The following is a 13,451-nucleotide window of genomic DNA, read 5'->3' on the forward strand; positions in this document are numbered from 1 at the left end:
TTAAAATTAAGATATAAATTAAGATTAAAAAATGTATGAGATCCTGATTTTAAAAATCTTGTTCAATGTAAACATAATTTATTGGTTTAAATGTTGACAGTAATTTAAAGTCAAATTACTAAAAAAAATAAAGTCAAATTACTTTCTCTAGTTATATAAACATATACAAAAATAATTCACTTAAGTTAAAATTCAAATATAAAGTATTCATGTTCATATCACACGTTTCTCTATTTATTTATTTATTTATTTATTTATTTATTTATTTATTTATTTTTCATTTCTCTTTTTAAAAGAGATGATATATAATGTAAGAGACACACAGGGAAGACTTTGAGATATATTTTGTACACCTCTAAAAGGAAAAAGCAATAGTACTGGGCAATTTTCGAAAACAAAGGAGATGAAGTAAGACACCTATTTTCTAAGATACATACCATACTTATAAAATGACATTCCTTTAGCCCGAGCACTTCTACGAAGTTCATTTACAGCAACAAGAAGCGTTGCTGAAAGAAAAGCATTCATATCAGCGAGAAAAAAACTTTATGCCTCCAAATTTTAAAGATGGCATCTCAAAATAAATAGGAACAACACTTTTAATGCCAGGGTTGTCAATTAAGAAAAGTTCTGTATTAACTGGTCATTATCAAGACTCCAATTATCATCACAACACAAGGAATCCCTATTTCTAAATAATAATAATTTATAGGACGCCTGGATGGCTCCGCGGTTGGGCATCTGCCTTCGGATCACAGTATGATCCCAGGATCCGGGGTTAAGTCCCACATCGGGCTCCCTCCACGTAGCCTGCTTCTCTCTCTGCCTGTGTTTCTGCCTCTGTGTCTCTCATGAAAAAATAAATAAATCCAAAAAAACAAAACAAAAACCATAGTAATTTAAGTATCATTACCACAACCTTAATGACCATAATTTTTGGACAGCAACTAGCTGGCAGGCACCACAAGCACAATCATGTTTGATCCTCCCAACCTTCTGAGGCAGGTAGTATCAGCACTATCTTACAGACTCTCAAAGATGAAGGGAACACTATGCATAGCAAATGACAATGTACTAGAATAAGTATACTATGGATCTAGCAATGAGTTAGGCAGTTTCCTGCATGAGGTAGCACTTCTATACTACAGCTGAAACTTGAGGAAACTGAACTATTTTATTGCAAAGAGTCGGCCTTTCATGATTAACACTACTAAAACCTGATCTTTATTAATTTATTCTTTATTTTTTAAAAGATTTTATTTATTTATTTACTTATGAGAGACACAGAGAGAAAAAGACAGAGGCAGAGGGAGAAGCAGGCTCCATGCAGGGAGCCTGATGTGGGACCCGATCCTGGGACCTCAGGACCACGACCCCAAGCCGAAGGCATACGCTCAATCATTGAGCCTCCTGGGCGTCATTTATTCTTTTAAAAAAAGATTTTAGGGATAGGGAAAAGAAGCAGGCTCCCCACTGAGCAGGGAGCCCAATGTGGGGCTCAATCCCGGGACCCTGAGATCATCACCTGAGCTGAAGGTAGTCACTTAACTGACTTGAGCCTCGCGGGCACCCCACTAAAACCAGATTTTTAAAAACTCAGTATATAGTTATGTTTTCACACTCCATTCCGAATATTCTGAGTGTTATGATTAAGACACTCAAGAACAAAAATATAGCTTTTCTCTTGCCCCCATCCATTATAGTAGTAACCACAGTTCATTATACAAAGAATTTTCTCGCTCAAAGTAAATTTCTATTTCCACAGTTTTTCTTTAATCAGTGGAATTTAGCAACTTATAAAAATGGACTGAATATATATTACTAAATTAAAAATAAAGAGATACTGTAACAGTACATACCTCCTTCGGATGCTAATGATCCCGCTAAAATACAATATGCCTAGAAAATAAGTATTAAAGTGTAAGTTCATATTTTTTAGAGAATCATAATGATTCATGCATAAAGTTTATAATGTTTAAAATGGAAACATAAATTCAAATCCTAGCCAGATAAGGACACAGCTCAAATGAGGGCAATGAGATAGATAGTGTATCTTCATAAAAGGAAAAAAATAAAAGTTAAAAATTTGATAATCATCTCATTTTTTAATACTTAGAAGAGTAATCTATCTATAGAATGTTGTAACACGACCTAAGTTAAATCCATGATATAAAAGATGAAAAAATTAGTTTAAAAATTTTCTCAAGTTCAAAATGGACACAAAACATTTGAAATCTGGGGTATGGATACCAGGACGCAGTTAGATCCACACTCATACCCACATAATTTCTGGATTTTCTTCAGATGCCCAGTACCAACCCCGGTTCAGAAAGATAAGCAGTTATAAACAGTGATCAATTTGGGAGAGGGGAATTACATCACCCTCCTTGCAGTACCAGGACACACTTGAATTAAATATTCACAAAAAAAATTTAAACCAAGAGATAACCTCGCAATACAAATTTTTAGAAATTTAAATGAAATTCAAACCAAACATATATAGAATTTTCTGCATTACCTTTTTGGAACCACAGACTTCCCTGAAATAGAAGTTTAGAAATTTCTGAACCTAGTCTGATACTCTTAAAATTCTGTTAAGGAAACTGAATGTCCAAAAGCTATGTGATTTGCTTCAGTACATAGAAATGATACCAGGGTAAGAACTAGAATATGTGTTTTCCAGTCTCAATTCGAGGCTATCTCCACTGAATCTTACTGCCAACCTAAAGCATAATTAAAAGTTGCTAAACTGCCCAATAACTTTTTTAATCCTTTTTCCTGAAAGGATTTAACACCCAATAAAGGGAAACCACATATATCAGCCAAAGATTCCAATACCTAATAAACATAAATTAGTCTATGGTACACTGAATCCATGATTTATTAATAATAGTCATAGTCTGATGTAACCTCATTTAGTTGCAAAAAGACAGAAGAGCTTCTAGAAGCTTTTTTTTCTTCCTTAAATAGGCTCCACACCCAGCACTGGAGCCCAACACAGAGCTTGAGCTCAGGACCCTGAGATCAAGACCTGAGCTGAGATCAGGAATCAGATGCTTAACCAACTAGCCACCCAGGCACCCCAAGGTTCTACAATCCTTAAAACTTAAACACAATTGAAAATTTAACTAATTTTCATTAACCACTTAGTCTCTGTAAAGTAATACAATACAAATCAGATGAATGCTAGACAAATGAGGTATCTATAAAGTGGCTGAACCTTTTCAGAATGGAAAAAAAGATGTTAAATGAGACTCATTCCAATTGAGAACAAATTAGATTGTAAGTACCCCCACATCCCAAAATGAGGTGCTGTACCATCTCTTCAGGCACAGAGAATGCCTCAGCCTGGCTTTACAACTCCTCACTCCACACCCACTAACCCATGAGGAAGAGCTAAGGTTAAAGGCCAAAAGTGAAGATTTCTTTGAAGAAAGCTATTAAGCTGCTAAGATTGCTCAGAAAGCTGGATGTGGATCCCTAGTGTTTAGAGACTACACTGAACTACATCTAATGCACATGTAAAAATAAATTTATTGGCAAGTCTTACAGATATTGATTGTGTCAACAGAGTAGATGATTATGTTTGGGGAAAAAAACTGCACTCTCACTGAGAAGGTATTAAAGATGTCTGTTTTAACACAGAGAGCCAAACCACAGAATTCTGAGAAGTCTTTTGCAAAGAGATCAACTCCTACTGAGTAGGATTTTGAAAAGAGATCAACTGCCCCAAGAGCCTTCTTGAAAATGCAAGGCAACCTCAGCAGAAAGAGTCTGGAACTACACCATAAGATGCAGAAGCCCAGGGGGGTGGTGCCACATGACCAATCTGCACTTGTCAAGGGAGTCAGAGTGGCTACACAGGGTAATCTCCAAGAAGTTTCCATGAGAGAAAAGGACAGCTTTAAGTATTTACAAAGGCCAGAGGAAACCAATGCAAGATGATGCTGGTGCCAGTAAAACAGTACTTTTCTGCCCTCAATCCCCACTTCTGATGCTGCCAGAGGCAACTTCAGGAGTACGAAAGAAGGGCCGAAGCCCTAGATAGGAAAATACGGAAGGTGACCATTCTCTCATCTTCTCATTCCCCCAGTACAGGCTTCCTATTGACAGGAGTAGAAAAAAAAAAATCTTTAAATACAGCAATTCCAAACTATGACTATCTTGTAGCACTGGATATTTTAATTACTGACAGATTATTCTTGGGACTAAAAATGAACAGAGATCTTCTTGTTCAATATAACGAGAAATTAATGAAACTGTCCAAGATTTTAACCAAGGAATCAGTACTTAATGACTGTACCTACAGAGGTACTCTTTTTTTTAAAAAAAAAAAAATATTATTTTAGGTAATCTCTAAAACCAACGTGGGGCTCGAAACCCCTGAGATCAACCAATTGGGTTGTCCAGGTGCCCCAGTACCTACAGAGATACCCTTGTTCAATATCACTGAATCATATGCACCTAGAGGTCATGTCTAGTCATGTTCTAAAATGCACAACTACAGGTACATAACCCTGTATTACAGTAAAAAAGGTATGTTAGTCCCCTTCTTTAAAATCAATATGACAAAGACATTCACTGTACTTAAATCACTATCTTATATTATGTGAAAACTGAGGGGGGGGGGAAAAAATTACCCATAGAAGGGATTCCATTGGTTGAGGATTAAGCAATCCCATGATTCCGTGGTACCAAGATAATCCTGCACCCATCATGAAAATACCAACACCACTAATCAGTGAAGCAATATAGCGCATATTTGAAAATCCGTACCTGAAAAATAAAAAAAGATAATACAGTTTACAGGAAATAAAAATTGTTTTAAAATACACGTTGAATAAGTCAATGAAAAAGAAAACCAAAAACTTCTTACAATATAAAAATTTTTATGGTTTTATATTTAAGTAAAATGCAAGGGCCAAACTTAAATCTAATCAGAAAATCATAAAGTGAAAAAACTGCAAGATCTTTGAAAATATATAAAAACAGAGTGATATGACTGAACTCATGTATTTTTTAATCCCTTTTCCATATAGTCTGTTTTGATTAAATAGAGGCAATTTGCTATTATGTACCACAAATATGGATAAAATTAATCTTTTTAAAATGCATTCAGATGTTTAATGAAGAGGTTGACATTTAAATTTTCCTGTAATGCAGCTTTTAACTGAATATTTGGTCTTCTTGAACTGCCAATCAGTGATTTCTATTACCTATAATGTGATGTTGGATACTTGGGGCTGGTTCTGAATAGTTTAGCACACAGCAACTAACTACCATTATTAGGACTACGAACTTCAGTTTTCTGGGTGCTTTTATGGCAATTAAAAAAACACTTATTTTTTTAAGAATCTTGGTCACTGTGTATTATTTTGTATTATTGTACGTATCAATAAAATACTGAGTTTTAAGCAGCTCAAAACACGACATACTAGATGAGGAAAGGAATCACACGTTAATAAAAATATTTCCTGGGAAATTTACTCCCAAAGCCAAACTCTATGGCACCCTTCTGGCAGATGCCAATTTAAAAATAGATCTTAATTAAAACTGTTCTTTCATTATTTTTGCAAATATGTAGTGATCTTGCCATGGGGAATTCTCAGTTTATAGATGTGACAATGCTTTATCAGCTTTATTTAGAAAATTTACTTTTTCTAAATTTACCCCAACTACTGTAAGATATACATATTTCTTTCAGTTAAAGTAATTTAAGATCTAAATTAAGTGCTATTACTTTCCTTCTATGTGTGTTCAAAAAACTGTAGGGTTCTTACTAAAAATTTTTAACTATATAGATCTTCACTGTCCCATATTAGTCATCAGCCACATAAAGCTATTTAAATTCAAATTAATTAAAACAATAAAAATTTAAATGTAACTCTTCACACTAGCCACATTTCATATGCTTAATAGCCACATGTAGCTATTGACTATCATATTGGACAGACATAAAATATTTCTATCACTGTAGAAAATTCTATTGAGCAGCATTAAAGTAGATTGTTGAAAATAACAAAAATCTCCACAACCTAAAAATGTAAAATTTTATCCTGTTTTTAAAATTCTGGTGTATAAAACTGATCAGGAAAAAATTCTTTTTTTAAAAAAATATTTTAACAATGTGTAATTAGTAGATAAGAAAGCCAGCTGTTCTCAATAATTGCTTGTTGATATCTCTAGGATATTAAAAATACAGTATTATTTATAAGAAAACAATAGTGTCTTGGTTTTGAGTAACAAAAGGCATTTATACAAAGCACAGAGGTAGGGGATCCCCGGGTGGCTCAGCGGTTTAGTGCCTGCCTTCGGCCCAGGGCGTGATCCTGGAGACCCGGAATCGAGTCCCACATCGGGTTCCCTGCAAGGAGCCTGCTTCTCCCTCTTTGTCTCTGCCTCTCTCTCTCCCCTCTCTCTGTCATGAATAAATAAATAAAATCTTAAAAAAAAAAAAAAAAAAAACAAAAGAAACAAAGTACAGAGGTAGACTCCTTTACAGAAATAAGTGTTTTTTTGCCTTAAGATTGATAAAATCTTAATATTGAAGCTTGTTAAATAAATGATACATGTGGAATTCAAAAGTATTAGCTGGTTGTGTTAGTAAAAGGAAAAAAACTATCAAATAACTTATGTAACTCAAAATAATATATTCTAAAAATGATACTCATTTTACAAATAATTTTGAAATGTTAACAGGATACTATTTCCAAATCACAAAAGGATTAAAAAATACATTAAATATGAATTTAATAAAAGTTATCACTAAAATTTCAGATTCAGTGCCTGTTAGTCTAAATGTGGAATGTTTCCTTTAACCAAATAAAATAGAACTCTAAGATCAAAATATGTGCTTTGTTATTAATTCTCAAATATGAAGAGGACAAGATCTCTATGCTGTTACAAAGCATAAAAATAATTTTAAAACATAAGTTTCAAATTATATCTTGAATTTATTTTGACACTGTGGTTGAGTCTTACATCTTAGATACTATAGTGAAAGAAATGACCAAATCTTTAATACAAAATTGCAGGTATATAAGCTGCAGGAGACTTCTAAAATTCAACTGCTTTTATTTCAATAACTTACTGCCAAAAAATAAAATCAAATAAAAATAAAAAATAAAATAAAGGCAATGTCCTTACGGATGAGTTGGATCTGGTGTTTGAACAGACTTACTGATGCCCACTGCTAATAAACCCTATGGACAAGAAGAAAAAGGGGTAAATAATTGTTAGCAAGATGGAGAGTACAGTGTGGTAAAACCAATCTGGATTGTGCAATCTGACAAGGGCAAAGAAACTACATGCACATACACAATAACCCAGCAAAGCAATTCTGGTTTATAGCCCTTACCTTACAGACATAAAGATGAACCCAAAGGAGTTCAAAATGCCATTGTTTATACAGTTGAAAAATGTGAAAGCCAACCTAAAAATCCATCAGTAAGGAATGGCAAAATAAATGATGGTACTGCCAAACCATAAGTTACTTCTACCATAGTTTAATAGAATGGGCTTGAGATAGAGCTTTCTGTACTGACTTGGTAAAAGCTCCTAGACATACTATTAAATATTAAAGTGAAAGAGAAAAAAATCAAGTTTAGGAACAGTGTGTTAAGTACAAAAAAACTTATGTCATTTTTGTAGACAACATATAATATAAAGCACAGGAAAAGTTCTAGAAGGATACACATTCAACTGTTTATATCTCTGAGGAGAGAAGTAGCATTAGTCTATTTGTTTTTTATAGGAAAAGTGACTTGTATAGCTGTACAAATAAAAAATTTGAATAGTATACATGGTATACAGGCACATATGTTTCTACTGTTAACTTCAAAGCCATGCACTAGAAGTAGACATATCAATATATACAGAGTAGTGATTATCTGGGGTGCGGGAGGGGAGAATAAAGATGTAGGGCTAATAATTACAACTAAGATTTTTATTTCTTTAAAAAAACAAAAACGGAGGCGCCTGGGTGGCTCAGTCTGTTAAGTGTCTGGCTTCGACTCAACTCATGATCCCAGGGTCCTGGCATCCACATCACATGGGGCTCCCTGCTCAGGGGGAGCCTGCTTCTCCCTGTCCCTTTGCCCCTTCCCCTACTTGTGCGCTCTCTCTCTGTCAAATATATAAAATTGTAAAAAAGTAAAAATAAATAAATAAAAACGTAAAGTAGATATGGCGAAACTATAAACATGTCTTTAATCGCAGTTACCACCTTTCTCTCCTTCCTTCCTTCCTCCCTGGACTTCATCTTTTCTTCTTGCCTTTCTTTCATTTATTTGGTTTTCAATCACATTTTTTGTTAAAAAGAGCTATCCGCTGGAAATTCCTGATATTACTATGCTAAGTCTTTTCTATTCTAGTTTGATGTGAATTTGGATATCTAAAATAGATTACCATTAAAAACACAATTGATGATTTTTTGATTAATCAAACCCCCCCAAAAAAGAAAGCAAATTAAGATAGAACATAGAATTCTTTTGAACTGTAAATTAAATCAAAATATTCATTAATTCACACTATTTGTGTGTATGTGTGTATACACACACACATACGCATGCATTTATCATGTTTACAAAATAGCCAATGGGCATTCAATTATTTTTAAAATCAATATTCAGGTTGGCCATGCAATGAAGTGTAGGATATCAAGTTTTTCATAAACTCAATATGGGCCAAATTTATTAGTTTTTCCTATAAAAATAAATTATCACACACCATCCCTAACCCTGTGCCCCCCCACTTCCCCTAGAGGTAGGGTAGCATGAATTAGGTTTGATATGTATCCTTCCAGACCTTTTTCTGCACAATTACAATGCGTGTGTGTATACATATATAAATATACATGCTGATATATCTATCAGATATGTAAATATAACCTACATCTGCTTGGTTTGCAGCATAATGAATATTAATATCTACTGGCTAAGAAGATTATAAATGCTTCCCCCTCCAAGATTATCCTTCCCTTTTTTGATTTTTCCTTCAGTATTATACTACCATGCAACTCCTTAAATGTCACCTTGGAATCTTTCCAGTTGTTCTGACCTCCTTACAGAAGACAGAGTGAAGACTGTCTTCTTCAAAACACTGTATTGTAAATTCAGGTGCTCGATAAATTCATACCAATTAATGTTAAGGATGTGCTGTATGTTTAGAAGAAAAGTCTTTAAAAAAGGACTGTCACAGAAATTGTAAACCTAGATATCACTAGAGGCACAGGCCTAAATTTAAAACTTGAGGTATTTTTGTCTCTCTAAAGGTAAAGAAAAAAATACTATAGTTATAAAAATTTACAAAAATTAATTTTTCAATAACTGGAAGTTTGTACCTTTTGACCACCTTCTCCCCATTTCACCCACCCCCATTTACTCCTTGTCTCTGGCAACCACCAATCTATTTTCTATATCCATAAGTTTGGGGTATTTTTGTTTTAGTCCACATATAAGTGAGATCAATTGGGATCTATCTTTGTCTGACTTTATTTCACTTAGCATAATGCCCTCAAGGTCACAAATGACAAGATTTCCTTTTTTTTTTCTAATGTCTAAATAATATTCCTCTGTGTGTGTGTGTGTGTGTGTGTGTGTGTGTCTGTACACACACATACATACCACATTTTCTTTATCCATTCATCTACTTGAAATAGAATTTAGGTTGTTTCCAAGTCTCGGCTGCTATAAATAATGCCGCACTGAACATGAGGGTGCAGACAGCTTTAAGATTAGAATTCCAGAAGTGGAACTGCTGGCTCATATGGTAGTTCTATTTCTTTTACGAACCTCTGTACTATTTTTCATAGTACCTGCACCAATTTACGTTCGCATCAACAGTGCACACACATGGGTTTCCTTCTCTCTACATGCTCATCTAACTGGTGTGAGGTGATAGCTCACTGTGGTTCTGATTTGCATTTCCCTGATGATTAGTGACATTGAGCACCTTTTCATATACTTCCTGGGCCATTTGAACGTCTTAGTTGGAAAAATATTCGGATTCTTTTGCTCATTTTTTAAATCAGATAGGTTTTTTTTTCTGCTATTGAGTTGTAGGAGCTCTTTAGAATTTTTTGAAATATTATTATACGTCTAAAATAGTTTTGTTTTTGTTTTTAGGAGGGGGGGTGGGGTGCATGAGCAGGGTCAGGGAAGGGCAGCTGGAGAGGGAGAAGAAGGAGAAAGGAACCTCAAGTAGGGTCCACACGCAGCACAGGACTCAACGCATGGGACTTGATCTCACAACCCTGAGATCATGACCTGAGACAAAATCAAGAGGTGGATGCCTAATTGACTGAGCCACCGAAGTGTCCCAAAATAGTTTTCAAAAGAACAGAAGAAATACAATTTCCATTTACTCAGTAAGGCCCAGTTGAAATCTTTTTCATCAAAGCCTTTCTGACACTCGCAACAAGAAAAATGCTTCACCGAGGATTCTCAAAGCAGGGGCACCTGGGTGGTTCCATGGCTGAGCATCTGCCTTCGGCTCAGGGCGTGATCCCAGGGTCCTGGGACTGAGTCCCACATCTTCTCCCTCTACTTATGTCTCTGCCTTTCTCTGTATGTCTCTCATGAATAAATAAAATCTTTAAAAAAAAAATAAAAGGATTCTCAAAGCACCAATACCACATGATTTCAGGTTTATTTACCTCTGTTACACTCCATCTGTTACTGAAAGTATTTGTTTTTCTAATTAGAATACTAACACATTCTCATTGTAAAGAAACCAAATAGGACAGGAAAGGAAATTTAAGAGTCTGATGGATATTTCAGACTATCTTTATATATACTTGTATATAGTTGTTAATGTTGCTTTTGTGAATGTATTTGTGCCAGATTTCAGGGAAGAGTGTGCATGTGCTTAAAAAGCTGATCACAATCTATATCATGTCTTTTGCACTTTATATTATGGAAACTGTCAACATACAGAGAGACGGATAAAGCGTTTCTTAAACACCCAATAGAACATTTCAATAAACCCAACTCATCCATTACTCAGCTTCAATAATTACAAATACATAACCACATCTGTTTTCTCTATTCCATACCCATTCCCATGAATATTTTGAAGTAAATTCTAAGCATCACACCATTTCATCTTTAAATATTTTATCTGAATGACTAAAACTCTAAGGCATTTTAGAAATTGAGACACCAGACCATCGTACTTTAAAATTTTAATACTAATTCCTTAACATTTTAAAATATATACTCAGTAATCACATTTCCACATATGGAAATTTTAAGTTTGAGATAAAATTCACACACAAAGCAAGAATCCTAAATATAAAAAGCTCTTTAAGCTTTGACAAATCAACACCCTTGTAACATATATTCCCATTAAGACACAGATTTTTTCCAATTACCTCAAAAAGTTCTCTTGTGCCTCTTTTCGGTTATCTTTCCCAACATCAGAAGGAATCATTTGCTGAATTTTTAAAATCGTTTTAATTTTACTTCTCGTATAGTTAATAGTGTTATATTAGTTTCAGGTATACAATACAGTGAGTCACTTCTTCCATACAACACCCAGTGCTCATCATGACAAGTGCCCTCCTTAATACCCATCACTTATCTACCCAGCGCCACAAACCTCCCTTCTGGTGACCATCAGTTTGTTCTCCAGAGTGAGGAGTTTCTTGGCTTGAGTCTTTTTCCCCCACTTTGCTCATTTGTTTCTTAAACTCTACGTATGAAATCACATGATATTTGTCTTTCTCTGACTGACTCTGCTTATTAGTATTATACTCTCTAGCTGCAATCATGCTGTTGCAAATGTTAAGATTTCAATCTTTTTTACGGCACAGATACATATACACTACATCTTAGCCATTCATCTACTGATGGACACTTGGGCTACCTCCATAATTTGGCTCTTGTAAATAATGCTGCCGTAAACAGAGGGGTGCATGCATCCCACTGAATTACTGTTCTTGTATTTTTTGGATAATACCCAGTAGTGTGACTACTGGATTATAAGGTAGTTCCATTTTTAACTTTTTGAGGAACCTCCATACTGTTTTCCATAGTGGCTGACTGCACTAGTTTGTATTCTCACCAATAGTGCATGAGCATTCCTTTTTCTCCACATCCTCGCTAACACTTGCATTTGTGTTTTTAATTTTAGCCATTCTGACAGGTTTGAGGTAATACCTCATTGTAGTTTTGATCTGTATTTCCCTGATGAGGAGTGATGCTGAGCATCTTTTCATGTCTCTGTTGACCATCTGCATGTCTTCTTTGGAGAAATATCTGATTATGTCTTCTGCTCATTTTTCAATTGGATTATTTGTTTTGGGGGTATTGAGTTTTATCAATTCTTTATATATTTTGGAGGCTAGCCCTTTATCAGATATGTTATTTGCAAATATCTTCTCCCACTGAACAGGATGCCTTTTTAGTTTTGTTGATTGTTTCCTTCACACTGCACAGCTTTTATTTTGATGTAGACCCAATACTTTATTTTTGCTTTTATTTCTCTTGTCTCAGGACACATATCAAGAAAAATACTGCTATGGCCGATGTCAGATAAATTATTATCTCTGCTCTCTTCCAGATTTTTATGGTTTCAGGTCTCACATTTAGGTCTTTAACGCATTTTGAGTTTATTTTTGTGTACCATGTTAAGAAGGCTATCTAGTTTCATTCTTTTGCATGTAACTGTCCAGTTTCCCCACACCATTTATGGAAGATACTATCTTTTCCCCATTGGATATTCTTTCCTGCTCTGTCAAAGATTAGCTGACCATATCATTGTGGGCCCATTTCTGGATTCTCTACTCTGTTCCATTGATCTACATGTCTATTTTTGTGCCAATTCCATACTGTCTTGATTAATATGGCTTTGTAATATAACTTAAGGCCTGGAATTGTGATACCACCAGCTTAATTTTTCTTTTTCCAGATTGTTTTGGCTATTCTGTGTCTTTTGTGGGTCCATATAAATTTTAGGATTGTTTGTTCTAGCTCTGTGAAAAGTGTTGGTATTTTGATAGGGATTCCATTATATCTGTAGATTGCTTTGAGTAATATAGACATTTTAACAATATTTGTTCTTCCAATCTGTGAGCATGGAATGTCTTTGTATTCCATTCTTGTTAAGTTCTTAAAGCATAATCTGCTTTAAAATACTATGATTAGGGGTTCCAAGTGTGGAGCCTGCTTGAGATTCTCTCTCTCCTCCTGCCCTCCTACCTATCCCACTCACCCCATTTTCTCTCTCTAAAAAAAATTATAAAAATAAAGATCTTTGATTTTAAAAATAAAATACTGGGGGATCCCTGGGTGGCGCAGCGGTTTAGCGCCTGCCTTTGGCCCAGGGCGCGATCCTGGAGACCCGGGATCGAGTCCCACATCGGGCTCCCGGTGCATGGGGCCTGCTTCTCCCTCAGCCTGTGTCTCTGCCTATCATAAATAAATAAAAATTAAAAAAAAATAAAAAAATAA

General features: G+C 34.9%; 1 protein-coding gene across 1 annotated transcript in view; it reads right to left on the reverse strand.

The window, feature by feature from the left end:
* Positions 1–13,451, reverse strand: part of SLC30A9 (solute carrier family 30 member 9) — a 78,529-nt gene that overhangs the window by 19,985 nt on the left and 45,093 nt on the right. Inside the window, exons 10-13 of the mRNA XM_055340725.1 lie at positions 7,147–7,202; positions 4,641–4,776; positions 1,860–1,899; positions 438–509 (exon numbers count right to left, since the gene is read on the reverse strand). Coding sequence (XP_055196700.1) covers positions 438–509; positions 1,860–1,899; positions 4,641–4,776; positions 7,147–7,202 — 304 coding nt within the window. The remainder of the gene's footprint in view (positions 1–437; positions 510–1,859; positions 1,900–4,640; positions 4,777–7,146; positions 7,203–13,451) is intronic.

The sequence above is a fragment of the Nyctereutes procyonoides genome, unplaced genomic scaffold, assembly GCF_905146905.1.
Source record: "Nyctereutes procyonoides isolate TBG_1078 unplaced genomic scaffold, NYPRO_anot_genome, whole genome shotgun sequence".
Classification (NCBI taxonomy): Eukaryota; Metazoa; Chordata; class Mammalia; order Carnivora; family Canidae; genus Nyctereutes; species Nyctereutes procyonoides.